At 34.3% G+C, this 19,123-nt stretch overlaps 1 protein-coding gene across 2 annotated transcripts in view; it reads right to left on the bottom strand.

The window, feature by feature from the left end:
- Positions 1 to 11,810, bottom strand: part of LOC127805046 (beta-galactosidase 6) — a 33,368-nt gene extending 21,558 nt beyond the window's left edge. The window contains exons 1-12 of one of the 2 annotated variants that reach the window (XM_052342220.1): positions 11,586 to 11,810; positions 9,634 to 9,857; positions 9,472 to 9,538; positions 8,461 to 8,553; positions 7,734 to 7,877; positions 7,224 to 7,318; positions 6,338 to 6,443; positions 6,111 to 6,195; positions 5,921 to 6,039; positions 5,663 to 5,827; positions 1,694 to 1,875; positions 1,515 to 1,606 (exon numbers count right to left, since the gene is read on the bottom strand). In XM_052342220.1, the coding sequence (XP_052198180.1) occupies positions 1,515 to 1,606; positions 1,694 to 1,875; positions 5,663 to 5,827; positions 5,921 to 6,039; positions 6,111 to 6,195; positions 6,338 to 6,443; positions 7,224 to 7,318; positions 7,734 to 7,877; positions 8,461 to 8,553; positions 9,472 to 9,538; positions 9,634 to 9,857; positions 11,586 to 11,804 (1,591 nt within the window). In that variant the 5' untranslated portion in view covers positions 11,805 to 11,810. The remainder of the gene's footprint in view (positions 1 to 1,514; positions 1,607 to 1,693; positions 1,876 to 5,662; positions 5,828 to 5,920; positions 6,040 to 6,110; positions 6,196 to 6,337; positions 6,444 to 7,223; positions 7,319 to 7,733; positions 7,878 to 8,460; positions 8,554 to 9,471; positions 9,539 to 9,633; positions 9,858 to 11,585) is intronic. The other variant, XM_052342221.1, reaches the window with a different exon arrangement.
- Positions 11,811 to 19,123: the final 7,313 nt, after the last annotated feature.

The raw sequence follows: 19,123 nt of genomic DNA, 5'->3' as shown, positions 1-19,123 counted from the left end.
ACTACCCCCCCCCCCCCCAAACACCAGCATTAGGAAAGACTAAGTGAACCCAATCAAACTTCACAACCAACCAACCTAGAAGAGTGAGAGGAACTTATCAGCCAAGAGACGAAGCAAACGTGATGACCTGGTCCATTGAAAAAGGGAAAGATGGCTCCACCGCCTTAACCCAAGCCACTAACCTGGCCAGCACCAAGTTAAAGAGATCAACTACAACAGCTCCCTGATCTTTGAAGACTACCCTGTTCCGCTCTCGCCACACTGTCCATAGCACTGCATACAAAAGAGACTTCCAAATCTCCCTTTGTACTTTACCCCAAGCAAAAAAATCCCATTGATCAAATAGCCCCCCAACCAAGCTCGAACAAACCCACGCATAACCCCACCACCTAAAAATCTGCTGCCACAAACACAAGGCTATCTCACAGTAAATGAAGAGGTGGTCAACAGACTCCGGAACAGAGCTACAAAACACACAAAGCAGATCATCCCCCTGCAGAATCCCTTTCCTACCTAGATTATCCTTGGTGTTAATTTTCTCCCAAATGACCAACCACACAAACAACTCCACCTTTGGAGGAGCCAAACTGCCCCAAACACGAGTAGCCACAAAATTGACTAAGGGAACATCGGATCCAAACAACAATGAATAAAACCTCTCATGAAAAGAGTGGCTTGAAAAAGAACTAGCCCCCTCAAATGACCAAAAACACCCGATCCCCCATTCCACTTACTAGATGAACTTGAGAAATAACCCTCAGCAACTCAACTTGGGCAGACTCTTCCCTTTCATGTAGCAGCCTCCTCTAGTTAACACACCAAAACCACCTATTATTCAACCAGAACCCCAACTTTGCCACCCACTTTCCTTTATCCAAAGATACCATATAGAGCCGTGAGAACTAAATGAAAACTAAATTTACATGTTTTTGAAAAATGTTTCACTACATTTACATGTTTTTGAAAACTAAATGAATCTCTTGCGATACTCGCTTAGTGTAAGAGCATCTTTCAACCTCCCCTCATCATTCCAACCTTTAATTACAATTTACTCTTTTTGCCTGTCGTCCCCTTCCTAGAAACCCTCACAGTCGACTCCCATCCCCACTATTTTTAGTTGGTCAAATCTTCCCTCCTGTGTTATTTTATTTCATTATACTTCAAATCTTTGTAAAAGAGGAAGGAAACCAAAGAAAGAATAGAGAAAAGAAATTAGGGAAGGTAGAAGAAGCAAAAGTTAACGACAAAGGGAGGCTAGACAAACCAAATTAGAAAGAAAACAATCTATTTTATGCAAACTCAATTATAAATTTGTTTATATCAATAATCCCTATTTTATAGACTAAAAACTTAAAATAACTAGGATTCTTTTCAAACTAATCCTATAGCAATATCTATGGAAATTCATAATACACAATTATAATCCTAGCCTCATAAACAAGATAAGTCAAAATATAAAGTACAAAACTAAAAAAAAAAAAGGAACTTAATTTTAATTGCATCATATAACTTACCAGAATACATATCATTTGCAAAAGTGTGTACAACATGTCCACGAGACTCAATATGAAGTAATGGCTCGGTGCAATTCGAGTTTTGAAGATACCTATATATGATAAACTGAGTGTATAATTCTATTTTCCTACATATTACTCTAGCCTCATTATTATAGGTAACAAAATAGATGACATACCTGAAAGTATACCAAAGATAGTCAGTTGTATCTTTGGTCATATTCATGTGTTCTAACAATGTATTTGATTTTATTGAGGTATCAAAAATGCTTGGAATGACATCTTTGAATTCTTCCCATCTCTCTGAAGAATTAAACATTTGACTTGGTGTTGTCCTCCTAAAGTTGTACTTTGTTTTCACCTGTACATTAACAAAAGACTAATAAACTTTGTGCACTTATAGTAAAATTCCATCATTATGCCTAAATGTTTGCATATGCTATAATGAGAATTGTGAAGTATTTGGTATAAACAAGAGATAGCTGACTAATTTCCAAAAGTGTTCTAGTATGACTGTTTTACTTGATTTGCAAGTGTTAAGGGAAGAGTGGTAATAAACAAGTAGAAGAAAAATCATTTAATGGGATTGTTTTTTTAGGGCATTAACCCTAGTAAAACATTATCCTTTGAATGGAATTTTAATATTGTTGATAAAATAATGATGCATAAATTTCTAGAAGAGTCTAGAGTTGAAGTTACAAACTAATCTAGAAGTTGTAGATGTAAGATATTTAAATATTATTATTCAGCACAGTTATATTATTCTAAAATACATAGAAAAGTTACAACTGCAAATGAGAGCCACATCTTGTGGTGATGAAGTGAAAGGTGGTACCCATTGCCAAATAAGAAGAGTACAAATAGATGTAGTGCTCTCAATGTAATGATAGAGAAAACCATTAAAGCCTAAACAATCCATTCCTCTATTCCCTACTGCCATACTCTTTCTCTAGCCATTACCTTTTTTCTCTTCTCTCAACATAATAAAACCACTCTATTTATATATTACCTTATCTTGCTACTTGTACTCCTCTTAATTAACCAACTTCCTTTTTAAAATAAATACTACTATAATATCTCCTTCCTTCTGAGTTCTAACAGTGGTACTAGAGCCTCATTCAATTGTAAATCGAGCATAGGTCCATTACCCTCATAGTCCTAGTCCAAGTCCATTTTTCCATTTTATCCCAAAGACTCTTCCATCGTGATAGACTCTGTTCAATCATCTTCTATCACTGTCCCAATTTTCTCTGTAGAAAATTATTATTTTTTGAGCGTCAACTTGGAAGTACATTGTAATTCCTTTCGAAGCTCAAAAAATAAAGTTAAAGAAATACTTGAAGGATTCAAAAGCTCTATACATGATACAACAAGTAGTGGTAGAGTCCCAAGAGTAATTGATGCTACTACTGCTAAAGAAACTTGGGATACACTACAAGAGGAGTTCCAAGGCAGTGAAAAGGTACATCTCGTGAAACTCCATACTTTGAGAAGAGAGTTTGAAAGATTGAGGATGAAGGAGTCTAAGACCATAAAAAACTACTATTTAAGGGTGAAAGAAATTATTAATCATGAGAACCCATAGGGAAACTCTTACTAATAAAAGAATTATTGAAAAAAATTCTTATTACTATTCCTTGGAAGTTTGATTCATTGTTACTTCAATTGAAGAAACAAAAGATCTGTCAACACTAATAGTGATAAAATTAAGGGGCTCTATAGAAGCTTATGAGCAAGGTTGAGTAGACAAGATGATGACATAATAGAAAAAGCCTTTCAAACTAAGCTCAAGATGAGGTCTCAAAATTCAAAAAATGGTGGAAGGGGAATAAACAATTTTGGAGGAGAATATTCTTGAAACAAGGGAAATTAAAGAAATACTCAAAGGGAGAAGGGTAAATTCGCTCCATGTAGCATTTGCAAAAGACTAGTCACCTAGAGAAAGATTGTTGGCATCTTGGAAAGACACAATACCAATATTGCAAAAAATTTAGGCATATTGAGAAGGAACGCCATAACAAAAATCACCAGGTCAATTATATTGAAGAAATGGAGAAAGAGAAACATTTATTCTATGCTAGTTAATCTACCAAGAAAAAAAGAAGGTCAAATAGTATCTAGATAGTGACTAACAATCATGATTGGAGACGAAACTATCTTCAACAAAATTGATAAATAATACAAGTTAAATGTTTGAATGGGCAATAGAGTTTCCATGGATGCAACAGGCAAAGGTAGCATCACTGTCGAGATAAAGAAAGGTACACATTTTATCAAAGAAATCTTTCTTGTACCTAGCCTAAAAGAAAATCTTCTAAAGATTGGCCAAATGATGCAAAATGGATATGCTATTGACTTTAAAGAAGACTCTTGCATTATATATGACTTGAAAAATGGAGGTCTTATGATAGCCCAAGTAAAGATGAATGGAAGTAGAAGCTTTCATATACTATGGAATTATGCCTCAAATGTTTCCATGAGGGCAAAAATTGAAGATTCATGGCTTTGGCATTGAAGATTTGGACACTTCAACCTCCATACACTGAAGCAATTATATTAGAAGAAAATATGACAAAGGACCTTCCATGTTTTGATGACAAAGAAAGGTATGTGAAGGTTATCTCCTTGGCAAGCAACATTGACTTCAATTTCCTTCTAGAATGACATACAGAGCCAAATAGCAATTGGAGATGATACATATGAATATTTGTGACCCAATGAGAATGCCATCTCACAACAATAGGTACTTCATTCTCTTCATTGATGACAATCCTAAAATAACCTAAGTATATTTTATCCATGAAAAATCAAAAGAATTTGGGATATTTAAAAAGTTCAGGAGCTGTGTTGAAAAAGGGAGTGGTTGAACATCAACTAACAGTCAACTACCCTCCATAACAAAATGGAGTGTCAAAAAGAAAGAATCAAATTATCACGAGGGAGAAAGGACTTCCCAACGCATTCTAGGTTGAAGTTGTCTACAACTGCAGTCTATTTATTAGCCAAGTGTCCAACAAAGGCCATTCAAGATAATTAGACTCCTATTTGAGCTTGAAGCGGTAAAAAAATCTTCAGCAAAAAATATCAATCTTTAGGTGTATATGCTACACTCATTTTTGGATGTAATTAAAGAGACACAAGTTGGAGCACAATACTGAAAGAGGTATCTTCTTGGGATACAACATACAGTCAGAGGCCTATCGCATCTACAACTTGAAGACAAAGAAGTTGATAATTAGTCAGGACATGGAGTTTGACAAAGTTAGCGCTTGGAATTGGGAAGAAGAAAAGGTTTATCATGACTCTTCAACAACCTTGAGCAAATGAACCACCTTTAGAAGACAAGACAACATGTACGCTAACTACTGCTTCCTTACAACAAAAGAAGACTCTTCTCCATAATCTAATCCTAAAAGGACAAGATCCCTAGCGAAGATATATGAGAGATAAAATCTCTCCATACCCGAGTCTAAAAGCTTTAAAGTTGTTGCAAAGCAAGAAGTATGGCAGAGAGCTATGGAAGAAAAGATCATGATGATTAAGAAAAACAATATAAGAGAACTAGTTACTCAACTAGAAAATAAAGAAATCACAAAAACATAAAGCAAGGCTCGTGGCTAAGGGCTACTCACAACAACTAGGGGTTTACATTGAGACATTTGCCCCAGTTGGTCACTTAGACTCTATAAGAGCTTTGATTGCTTTTATTGCTCAAAAAAGATGGAGCATCTATCAACTAGATGTCAAGTTAGCTTTCTTAAATGGAGTACTTGAAGAAGAAATATATGTTAAGCAACCACAAGGATTTGTGGTTCAAGGTGAGGAAGATAAAGTTAATTCTTCAACTAAAGAAAACTCCCTGTGGGTTAAAGTAAGCTCCTAGAGCACGGTATAGCAGGATTGATGGATACTTCACCAGTCATTTTAAAACTTCACCTAGAGCTGCATGTGCATGTGATTATATTGGAATGACCTAAAGTAATATGGGTTCAAACTCTCCCCATATATTTGCTCAAGTGTGTATGATGATGAATAAATAATAACCAATTTACCTAGTTTCAAATGAATTATTTAAACATGCGTGACAGTAAACAAAAAGAATGTCATATTACTTAGAAAAAAGTCACATATAAAAGAATAGAACTCACTGTTGCAGTATTAAAAATTATATCTCGGCAGTCTGCTAGGATGCTTATTGACTTTGGAACCAATTCAAATGATGCATTCTGAAACTGGACAGTTGCATTCTTCCTGGGATCATTGTTTACCAGGAAAGCTACACATCCTTCGGAACCGTCTTGGAAAACATGTGCCTATGATACATCAAACAACTCATCCTTTGCTACTATTGTAACTAGTAAAACTTAATCTATCAATTTAAAGTTAAGCTTTTAACATGTGGGTACCTCTTGAAGTTGACCAAGAGAGAAGTTAGTATGCACCCCATGCAGCAAAGTGACAGAGCAGGACTTTATTGCAGCATGAAGTTGCTTCAAATGCCCCCACTTTGGTTGTCTAATTAATCCTGTAATTGTTATTTTGTTTGAGTATTTAATGACTTTCATTTAATGAAATTGTGCAATGCAAACAACTCACCATATTCATCAAGAGGAGCTTGATCGTAATAACTTGTCATGACATAAGCAGCCCCACTTCTTCCAAAATTTGTTCCACCATGATACTGGATTAGAAGTCTGGTTTAGTTCATTGTATTAGGGAGAATATGAGTTGAAAAATTTCACTAGCTATGCAGGTTTCATGTGAAAACTTCTATATCAATGTAAAATCTATTTGACATCAGTTGTAGCATGTAGGAAGTGTACCATGTAATAGTTCACATAGCTTCCTTTCTTCGCAATGAAGAGTGCAACATGAAATGCAATGTCTTGAGCAGACCTAATGTATGGAGACCCACCAAATACTTGGTAGCTGCAGAAGGGGGAAAAACTATATTTGGATATGGAATAAAACAATCATTTCAACATGTTCTTAAATTTAAATTACTTAAAAAAAATGGTCAAACCCATAATTTAACCCCTGTACTTTTATATTTTTTTTTTGTGGCTACTCGAACTTTTTGTTTTTTCAATTAAACCCTTGAACAATACATTTTTTAGTAATTTAAATCCTGTACTTTGATATTTTTTTCATGTGACAACTCAAATTTTTCATTATTTCGATTACACTATTAAACCATGTATTTTCGAGTCAATTGCATACCTCACCAATGCGTGGTCTAATTGCATTTTTTATGTGTGAAATTGATTTGAAAATGTGTGGTCCAAGAGTGTAATCGAAACAATGAAAAAATCGGGTTACTACACAAAAAAAAAAAAAAAATTAAAGTACAAGGGTTAACTTACTCAAAGATGCATTATTTAAGGGTGTAATCGAAATAACAAAAAGTTCAAATAGCCCCACATCAAAAAAAAAAAAACATGAAAGTATAAAGGCAAAAGTATAGGTTTGGTAAAAAAAAATCATGTTTTTAAATATAAAAGAAGCAATTGTTTACTAGCCAGCTAGTGTATGTGTGGCACCATTATTCACCTACAAATGGAGATTCTTTTAAACAATATCATATATTTCATATTAGGAATGAAGCATAAGTAATACGTGGTAATTAAACGCAACAAAAATGATTGTTATATTTGTTAGCCTACTAAATACTACTTTTACTTTTATGAGCTTTAATTGGCGAAACCATACAATGAGGTCCAATTCTCTGTCCACATTGAAGGCTTATTTGGAGAGTTTGGTCCAGCAAATGTTTCCCCACATCTCATTCCATTGCATGTATTGATCTGCAAGTGTGAAGTTTACTATATATATATATATATATATCAGCTAGTAATAAAAGGCAAAATATATATTTTAGTTTATGTGCTTATACATTTTTTTTTATTTAAACACTCGAATTTTTTATTATTTCAATTACACCCCTGACTATGCAATTTCGAGTTAATTGCACATCTTGACAAATTTGTTAAAAATAATGAATTAAGCATAGTTTAAAAATATAATTAAAACAATAAAAAATTTAGGAGTGCAATTGAATCAATATTGCATAGTTCAAGAGTATAATTGAAACAACAAAAAGTGCGAGTATCTAAATGAAAAAAATATACAAATACAAGAACTAAAATATGTATTTGGCCAGTAATAAAAGGGTATGTTAAGTCTATTTCTAGTAGTTGTTAACTGGAACCATGGACTAACCACAGGATCAGGAGCATCACTTTGCTTGCACATGATCCATGGTACACCTGTTTGAAGTCCAACTGCCATTCTTGCAGCCCAACGAACATACGAAGGTCCTTTTTCATGAAAAGCTGCTTCAATATTTTGATATTCATTCTCAATCTGTATTAGCAAATTTATAGTCAGTAGAGAAAAAGAAGTACAACGCGGACAATATATCTTATTGGTCAAATCTATATTTTTGCCTCTGTACTTTCACATTTTTTTTCTGTATGACCACTTGAACTTTTCGTTGTTTCGATTGCATTCCTGTATCTGCATTTTCGAGTCAATTTAACTCTTGTATTTTGATTTTTTTTTTGGATGCCAATCCAAACTTTTCGTTGTTTCGATTACACTCATGTACCTGCATTTTTGAGTCAATTTAACCTCTTACACTTTACCTTTTTTTTACACCCATGATCATCTCACTTTACATTTTTATTTTACACGTCAAAGTACAGAGGTTAAATTGATTCGAAAATACAAATATAGGGGTGTAATCGAAATAACGAAAAGTTCGGATTGCAACATGAAAAAAGGTCAAAGTACAGGAGTTAAATTGACTCAAAAATGCAAGTCCAATAATGTAATTAAAACAACGAAAAATTTAGGTGGCCACACAAAAAAAAAATGAAAATACGAGAGCAAAAATATGGGTTTGGCCATATGTTATCAGGAGAAAACCCTGTCTCATTAACGTTACCTGTGACAGTATTATTGGACCTCCTTGTGAAGCATATAGACCTTCTGACTTCATCATGTTCACTATCTTTGTGGTGAAATTTTGCATGAAAAACTGCCCCCAATAAATAAATAAGATGATGAATTAATAAAGTCACCTTAATATATAAACCAAGCATCCATTTCAGCATCCTAATGAAAAACAAGGCAAAATGCTAAAAGAGTATTAAGGTTCCCTAAGCTATGTGTGCTATTGCTACCATATCTCATCAATATGTGAACTGTTTTGGCACCACAAAGAAAAAAAAATAATTTCTTATAGTAAATCCTTAAAGGTTTTCATCATGTCCTGAGGCTATGATTAGAATGTAATTAGTTGGCATATGGAATAATCTAGGCTAAATAGTATAAACGATCACTGAATTTTGCACTAAGGCATAAAAAGATCACTAAACTTCAATTTGTATCCAAAAAGTCATTGAATTTCAATTTAGTATACAATTTCATAACTATCGCCAATTATCGTTAAAATAGGCTAATGGAATGTTGACAGGGCTAACAACGTGGATGGTTAAATAGCACAAATGATCATTGAACTTTGCACAAAAGTAAAAAAAAATGACTGAACTTTGCATTAAAGTATAAAAACGTCAACATTTCGTTAGTTTCTTTTAATGGCAATTGATGGTAGTTATGGAATTGTATATTAAATTGAAATTCAATGATATTTTACCTACAAATTGAAGTTCAGTGACCTTTTCATACCTTAGTATAAAGTTGAGTGACTATTTATTTTATTTAGCTACATAATCTAGGAGTTTTAATGATGGAGACCACCAACAAAAGGATGCAAATAAAAGCGCGTGTTGTTTCCATAGAATTATTTTAGATAGTCACTGGCATTTAATCAAACATATGGTATGCAATATCAATATTCATTCAATAATTATTGATACTAGATATCCCTCAATAACTCTGATTGCCGACGTGATGTATACAACTTGTTGAGAAACAAATAGTAGCTAGGTAGTACCTTGAAGGGCTCATTATCTGATCGATAGATGATGCCAGGGATATCATGCAGCCAAAATGGTAAGCCCCTGCCAAATCCCATCAGATATATCAGCTCCAGTTAAGCATAAGCCAATGTATATATATAGAGAGAGAGAGAGAGAGAGAGAGAGCAATTAGGTACAGGCAGGTAGGGTACCCATAAGTCCACTCGCTCTCAATGAAGGGTCCGATTCTGAGGCAAGCAAACAAGCCCTGTGCTTGGATTTCCTTGATGAACTTCACCAAATCATTTCTACCACTGAAATCGTACTGTCCCGGCTGGGGCTCATGGACGTTCCAAAACACATACGTTTGAATCACGTCCACCCCTCCTTCTTTGGCCTTCCCAATCAGATATGGCCACATCTGCATCCCACGTGAACCAATTTAAAACTAGCTGCCTACCTACTATGTACAAAAACGTTTCGCGGGAATCGTTTTTGCGTTGCTCAAAAGTTTTTATTTTAAAAATGTCTAAAAATATTAAAAAATATTTTTATAATTTTAAAAATATTTTTAGACCATTTCATAATATTAAAAAAATATTAAAAACGTGTTTTTATTTAAAAATTAAAAAAAATTATCTCTAATTGAAATTTTTTAATTTTTCCAGAATTTATTTTTGTAATTTATTTGAATGTATTTTGGAATTTATATTTATTTTTAGATTGAATAATTATTTTTAATAATTTTTTATATTAAAAATTATATTTACAAAAAATTCTTATATATTTTTGTTATTGTACTTTCACATTTTTTTTTGGTAACTATTCGAACTTTTCGTTATTTTAATTATACTAATTAATTTGTAATTTCGAGTCAATTTAACCCTTATATTTTGATATTTTTTTTTGTAATAATTTAAATTTTTCATTATTTCGATTACACTTATGAATATGCATTTTCAACTCAATTTAACTCCTATTACTTCGACATTTATAGAGTGTAATGTGTATTTTGTCATTTTACTTTTCTTTTTTTTCATATAAAAATATAAAATTTAAATTAACTTAAAAATACAAATTCATTAGTATAATCAAAACAACGAAAAATTTAAATTGTCACATGAAAAAAAGACCAAAGTATAAGAATTAAATTAACTAAAAAATTAAGTTTAGAAGTGTAATTGAAGTAACAAAAAGATTAAACTATTAAAAAAAATAAAAGATACAAGAGAAAAAATATAGATTTGCCCTAATAAAATAGATAATAATTAACATTCACATCAGTATATAATTTATATTTTATTATTCTACATAATATATATATATTTTAGATAAATAAGAAAATTAATCATGGGAGGGGCCAAATATTTTTATAAGATTTTCCAGGAATCTTAGTTACTTAGATAAAAATTAAAAAAAATAAATTATAGGGGATTGGGCCTAATAGCATGGTGATGCTAATGGGGCCGGACCGGGCACCTTCAGGCCTTTTGGCCCATGTAATGTAAGTCGACCGAATTTAGTGGGTGGCAGGCATGCATATCATATGAATGAATGAATTAGTGAGGGCCAAACCCTGTACTTTCAATTCCATTACACCTCTACACTTGAATTTTGAATCAATATAATTTATAAATTTTGATTTTTTTATAATTATTTAAATTTTTTATTATTTTAATTATATTTCTAAATTTACATCTTAGAATCAATTTAATTTCTATATTTTTATGTATAAAAAAAGAATAAAATGAGATAATAAATTACGTATTATATTATGTTTATATCAAAATATAAGAGTTAAATTGATTAAAAAATATAGGTTTGAAGGTTTAATCAAAATTATAAAAAGTTTGGATTGTTATATGAAAAAAGTCAAAGTAAAAGAATTAAATTAATTTAAAAATATAAATTTAAGAATATAACCGAAATAAATAAAAGTTTGGGAGACTTAAGAATACAAGAATAAAAATATAGTTAAAATAAAGAAAATTTTGAGTGACTGAGAATATAAAGATAAAAATATAATCGAAATAAAAAAAAATTGAGTGACTTCAGAATACAAGAATAAAAATATAGGTTCATAGTCTCTGGATGAGTGAGAGGGAAGAGAGAGAGAGAGAGAGCAATTATATGTGGGTAGGGAGGGTACCTGAGGAGTGCTGCGAGGATAGTGAATAGAACCAGAGAGGAGCAGTTCCCTTTGGCCATCAATGATCAGAGATCTTCCGTCGTATGTCACATTACGACTACTACTGCTATCTCCTCCGGCTTCCAAAACCGCCGTCGCCACCACCACCCACCACCAATAATAATACCATGACCACGAGTTGCAGTAGAAGTACTGCATCATCTGCTTCATCATGAACATATATAAGTGATGATGATGATGATGATGATATATATATATATACACACACGTATAGAGGAAGCTCGTAGCAGTACTGTAGAATCCAGTTAGTGCACAAAACCCAAGAAATCACGGAACAACAGCTCGTGATGGTACGGGAGGGACCACCTCCTCCGCCAGCGGCAACAGCACTACTCTTCTGTTTGATGCAACAACAGCTCGTGATGGTACGGGAGGGACCGCCGCCGCCGCCCGCAACAACAGCACTACTCTTCTGTTTGATGCAACAACAGCTCGTGAACGCATCGGAGGGACCGCCGCCGCCGCCAGCGGCAGCAGCACTACTCTTCTGTTTGATGCATGACGTTTAATTAATGAATGAATTAGCTTGCAAGCGTGGCTATTGCAGTTACTGTGAGGTATATGGTATGGTGTGCCTTTGCTTTTGGCTTGGCTTCTACTGAAAGAACTACGTAACCTGACCAACCAACCAGCCAGCTGCGATGATGGTATGATCGATATTCGATATGGTCCCATAACTAGAGGCAACATGTGACATGCATGCCCTAACTACTCTGCAACAACCCCAACCTACAGCTAGGTAGCTAGCTAGTTAGTTAGTTGCCTTCTACATGCTCTCATCGCCCACCATTATTGGTGACCACTCCAACACAAAACTAACACCAATTAATTAGGATCGTTTGGATGCCGCAGCGTAAGCAACACATGAACCGAGGGGGATACATTGCGCACCACATAGACGAGGAGGCCATGCCGTCCACGGAGGGGCATATGTTACACACCACATAGACGAGAAAGCTATGCCTGCCATGCCAACATGAGCTACGTCTCCCAATGGGTCTCTCAGGCTCAACCTTGGAACGATTTCCTTAAATAAAAAGATGCTCAATGAGAGGATTTATGATACATACCGGGCATATGTAACAATGCATGCCAAGTGTAATCGAAGTAGTCATCCCAAGTTTCCCTAAAGGTAAGGCAATTCCATGGGAGTGATCAAGGGACGAAAACTGTAGGAAAAATGAATAGAACGGAGACCTGAACAGAATTAAAACACCTGAAGCGTGAGGACACTGTCCTTAAGGATATTTTCCTATGGTAGAATATTCCCCAGGATTCAACGAGTTCGTCCTCTTGGGAAGAGATACAGAAACAACAAAAAAATATTAAACCCAGCAAGGAGAAGATAAAAATAACAAGGAGAAGAGGCTTAGTTTGTTCTCTGCAGAATAGGGAATACAAGAAGGTATTTATAGGCAAATATCAGATCTTCCAACAGCTAGTTTTTGATTAAATGAGAGAATAATAAAGGCCTTTGTAACTGGTAGCTATTGGAGGAAAATAAATATAGGAGTTATTAGTGTTTAAAATAAAACTGATAGCTGTTAGGCCCTAATAAATATTCTAGCTGTTGGAGAAATTTAATTTCAAGAGTTAAAACCTTTTGAAATACTCTCATATATACAACAATCCCCCACATATTTCAAAAGATTGAGGTTAAGAAAGGTTTTTCCTTTTGGACTATGAACTAGATTTTAGAAAGTATGAGATTTAATTTACAAGACCAATGGTGAAGTTTTATAACTTCTATGAACCAAGGATTCTTATTGTAAATTAGGTATCTCACCAATCACATTACACCCCCACAATTTCTTGCTGTTTACGCAGTTTTACGCTAATAGGCCATGCGCGCGCCTGGTTATTCATGAGTGCTCTAGAGATCTTGCCAATTATCTCATAGGAGCGGCCCCATTCCATACTCATATAGGTGATTCCATCAAATGTTCACTGCAATCTGAACACTATCCATAAGGAATATGAAATTCACTAAGAGCTTTTAATTCATCCTCTCTATTATTATAGATTAGCACTATTCTCACATCATAGGAAAGGACTTATCTTGTAGTGCTACAGAATCACAAATGACTTCGTTATTACCCATATGAACCTAATTCATGGGATCGCGAATCACATAGGTTGGGTTACCATCATTTTGATTTCTCAACTGGCATTAGTCCCATTCCCCTCGATGTTTCAGATACCATCATTCTACCAAGTGGTTTAGTTAGAGGATCTGTCAAATTCATCTCTGACTTCACATAATCAATTGATATGATTCCATCCTTTAGAAGCTACTTTATCACATCATGTCTTAATCTAATGTGTCGATTTTTGCCATTGAAAGATTTGTTCTTTGCAATGGCTATTGCCGCTTGACAATCACAATGCATGGGTATTGAGGGTGTTGGTTTAATACCCAAAGGAATTTCTGTTAAAAAATTCCTCAGCCAATTAGCCTCATTTCTTGTTGATTCCAAAGCTATAAATTCTGACTCCATGGTGGATCTAGCTATTATATTTTGCTTGGCTAATTTCCAAGACACCACACCACCACCAAGAGCGAAGATATAGCCACTAGTGGATCTAGTCTCGTCTGAATCTAAAATCCAGTTGGCATCACTGTATCCTTCCAATACAGCAGGATATCCACTATACATAATACCATAATTCATGGTACCTCTCAAATATTTCATTACTCGAACTATTATCACCCAATGCTCATGATTGGGATTGTGAGTATATCTACTCAACCTACACACAGCATATGTTATGTCAGGTCGAGAGAAGTTCATCAAATGTATCAGACTCCCAATAATCTGAGCATACTCAAGCTAAGCAACAATTTCACCTCAATTTTTCTTTAATTGAGTGTTTGCATCATAAGGAGTACTCACTGGTATTACATCAAAATGACCAAACTTCTTAAGAAGTTTCTCAACATAATGTTCTTGAGTTAACATTATACCATTGTCTCTCCTTATGATTTTAACACCTAATATCACACTAGCTTCACCCATGTCTTTCATATCAAATTTAGAAGCTAAGAGATGTTTAGTACTATGCACCACATCCATGCTAGTACCAAAAACAAGCATATCATCCACATATAAACTAATGATCACATACTCATTGTCAAAAAATTTAGTATAAACACATTTATTAACACTAATTGAAGAGAAACCATTACTTAAAATAACTTGATCAAATTTCTCATGCCACTGTTTAGGTGCTTGCTTTAGACCATATAAGAACTTTTTCAGTTTACATACTTTATTTTTTTGTCCAGGAGCTATACAGCCTTCAGGTTGCACCATGTATATCTCCTCTTCTAGATCACCATTTAGAAAAACGGTTTTAACATCCATTTGATATATAAAAAGTTTATGTATAAAAGCCAAATCGATTAAAACACGAATTGAAGAAATTCTAGCTACAGGTGCAAAATAATCAACATTTTGTTTTTAAGTAAATCCTTTTGCAACCAATCTTGATTTATATTTATCTATAGAACCATCAGAGAAATATTTTCTTTTAAAAATCCATTTGCAACCAATAGGTTTTGCTCCCGGAGGCAAATCAACAACCTCCCAGGTTTGATTTTGTAAAAGTGAACCAATTTCATTTTTAATGGCTTCTTTCCAAAGTAAAGAATCAGAAGAAGAGATAGCTTCGGAGTAAGTCATACGATCCTTATCTACAAGATAAGTATAGAAATCATCTCCAAAGGAAGATTCTTTCCTTTGTCTTTTACTCCTTCTCAATTCCTCAACATGAGTTTTTTCCACTCTATTATCATTAGTTGTATCATTATCAACTGTAGACATGGCCACGGTTCATGAACCGCCGGTTCCGGTTCAAGAAATCTTTGAACCTGAACCGAACCGCCCAAGGGCGGTTTGGGACGGTTCGGTTCCGGTTCCGGTTCGTGCTGGTTCGGTCAACGGTTTGGACCGGTTCGGTCAACGGTTCCGGTTCCGGTTCAAACCGAATTTTTTTAATTTTTTTTAAATATTGTTGTATTCAATTTTGGTCTTTGTTCCGTTGTTCGGTTCGGTTTGGTTTCGATTTTTAATTGTTAAATGTAATTGTAAATATAAATATTTTCAATCATATTTTTAATAAAAAAACACTACTAAAAATTGAAGAAATATAAGTAATAATTTCATTAAAAATAATTAAAACAACTAAACAAGTATGTAATACAAGTAATTAATTTTTACAAATGTGAAAAATAAAAAATAAAAAATAGAATTAGACTTAATTTCATTAAAAAATAATTACAACAAAAATGTAATACAAGTAATTAATTTTTACAAATGTGAAAAAAAATAAAATATGGACTTGGATCCTACGCATCTTCATTGGAGTCGGAAGTCGCCGTTGTTGAACCATCATTAACCCATTCGTCAGATGATGATGAATGGATAAGTTCTTCTTGACGTCGCATGTTAGCTCTTTCCCAATCATCGAGGCAAACTTGAGCTTCCAATGAATATTAAAAATATCAGAAGTAGAAATTTTTTCACCTCCCTTTTGTTGAGTTTCACTCTCTTGTGTTTGAAAATTTTGAGTTTCAAACTCAACATTTTCAAAATTTCTACATTCACTTGCCATTTTTTTGAAAAAAGTATGATAATAAAAAAATATAATAATGATAAAATAATATAGTAACAAGTAATAAATAATTAACAATATAATTGAATAAATTGATAAATAACAAAATGAGAAGATTGAAGAAATTGAAATTGAAATATTAAATGAGAGACAAAATTGAGAGAATAATAGCTTGAGACTTGAGAGAGAGAGAGAGAGAAAAAGTGTGAAAAATAAGTGGGGGAGGGAGGGGTATATATAGATAGGAATTATAAAATTTAAAAAAAAATTTAATAAAATTGGCTGGGGGTGGCAGCCAACGGTCCAATTTTGGACCTTGGGGGGGGGGATGGGGGGGCCAACGGTCCGGTTCCGCGGAACCGGAATCGCGGAACCGGCGGTTCCGGTTCCCCGGAACCTTGAACCGGAACCGGACCGAATTTCGCCGGTTCAGTCCGGTTCCGGTTCGGCCGGTTCCGGGTCCGGTTCCGGTTCGAACCGCCAGTCCGGTTCAATTTTGGCCATGTCTAATCAACTGGGGCACAACTAATCTTTTCAGATAATGGATAAATGTGTTCAAAGAATTCTGGATTCTTAGTCTCAATAATAGTGTTGCAATCAAGCACATCACTCTTTAGAACAAGAAATCTATATGCAACACTTTTTTCAGCATAGCCAATGAACATGCAATCAGAAGTTTTTGAACCTATTTTTCTCTTTTTAGGTTCCGGTAGCATAACCTTTGCAAGACACCCCCACACTTTTAGATACCTCAAATTAGGAGCATAACCTTTCCATAATTCATAAGGTGTCTTACCGATTTTTTTATATGGAATTCTATTTTGTAGATGACATGCAGATAAAATAGCTCCCCCCCACAAATTATTAGGAGCAGAAGAACTTATTAACATAGCATTAATCATTTCTTTTAATGTTCTATTTTTTCTTTCTGCTACCCCATCAGACTCGGGTGAGTAAGGAGGAGTAACTTCATGAATTATTCCTTCCTTTTCACAATAATCATTCATCAAAGTATATTCACCACCTCTATCAGATCTAACTCTTTTAATTTTCTTATTCAATTGATTTTCTACTTCAGCTTTATATAACAAAAGCATATTAAAAGCTTCATCTTTATTTCTAAGCAAATAAACTCTAGTATACCTTGAAAAATCATCAATAAAAGTCACATAATATTTTTTTCCACCTCTAGTCATTGTTTGTTTTAAATCTCCTAAATCTATGTGAATTAAACTAAGTAACTCTGTTTCTCTATTAACAGATGCACGTGTTTTCTTCATTATTTTAGCTTCAGCACATATTTCACATTTGTTCATGTATAAGGAATTAAAACCAGAGATTAAACCAAATGAATGCATTTTCTCGAGATAAGACAAATTAACATGTCCTAATCTAGCATGCTATAGAACAACATAGTCAAGCAAGTAAGCAGAAGAAGATGCCTTCATAATTTCAGAAACATTGAGTACAAAGAGTCTTTGGTTACAATATCCTTTGCCCACAAATACATTATTTTTAGTCATTACAATCTTGTCAAATTCGAATGACACTTTAATCCCAAACTTTCCCAAAAAAGCCACAGAGACCAAATTTTCCCTTATGTTAGGGACATGTAGCACTTCACTCAAAGCCAGTATTTTACCCGAAGTCAACTTCAAACGGACTTCACCTTTACCAAGAACATTTGCAGTTCTTGAATCTCCAAGGTAGACCACTTCTTCTCCATCCTCAACAGGTTTATAGGTGGAGAAGAATTCTTTACTAGCACATACGTGCCTAGTAGCACCGAGTCTACAACCCATTCTTTGTTATTGGTCACCATATTGACTTGAGAAACAACCGTAACAATAACTTCTTCTTCTCCTTCAACCAAGTTTGCCTTGGGTTTAGGAGGATTGTCATTTCTCACTCTTTTCCGGCATTGAGGTGCATGATGGCTAGGTTTTCCACATACAAAACAATTTCCTTTTTTCTTAAAATTGTTGGGTTTGGGTTTGACTGCATTGGACTTGTAATCGTAGGACTTATTATTATTATTTGATTTATTGAAGTTGTTATCATACCTCTTTTGGTGTGGATTACCTTGCACCAAATTCGCTTTGGAAGGCATTTCCTTTGCCTTGACAACTTGCAATTCTTTCCTATTTGTATCTTCAATTATGATGTGAGTGATAAGGTCGGCCAAGGACAACTGCCTTTGCTTGTGCTTGAGTTGTTGCTTGTAGTCATTCCATGTGTTGGGCAGTTTTTCGATCAAAATTCTAGCGACGAATTCCTCTAGCAGATTGATTTTTTCTGCTTTCAAATCTTCCAATAGTTTGTGGTATTCATTGATTTGAGTTTTGATGTTTTTGTCATCCACCATCTCCCATTGATAATATTTACCAATCACAAACTTTTTCTTACCAACATCCTCGGCTGTATATTTTGTGACCATATTGGCCCATATCTCTTTTGCTTCCTTATAGCCACAATATACATCAAACAATTCATTAGAAAGAGTACTAGGTATAGAGTGACGACAAACCTTATTTCCATACATCCACGCTTCAGCATTTGCGTCAGTTTTGGGTTCGGACAGAACCCATGCAACTCCATGCATGTCAAGTATTATAAACATCCTTTCTTGCCATCTCTTAAAATTCTCACCACCAAAAACTTCAATTTTAGAGATGTCAGGAAAAGGCTTGGCATAAGGAATTGTAGGGACAACAACTGGTTGGACTGTAACAGCAGCAGAAGCGTTGGGAGCAGCAGGAATAATGGTTGTATCAACAGTATTGGCATTAGGAGCAGCAGCAACAGCGGAAGTTGAGTCACCGTCCATTGATAATATCCTTAAGATTGTAGGAAAAATGAATAGA

This window comes from Diospyros lotus, chromosome 6 (assembly GCF_014633365.1).
Source record: "Diospyros lotus cultivar Yz01 chromosome 6, ASM1463336v1, whole genome shotgun sequence".
Lineage (NCBI taxonomy): Eukaryota > Viridiplantae > Streptophyta > Magnoliopsida > Ericales > Ebenaceae > Diospyros > Diospyros lotus.
The sequence above is the reverse complement of the archived record's forward strand: the minus strand, read 5'-3'. Positions and strand labels throughout refer to the sequence as shown.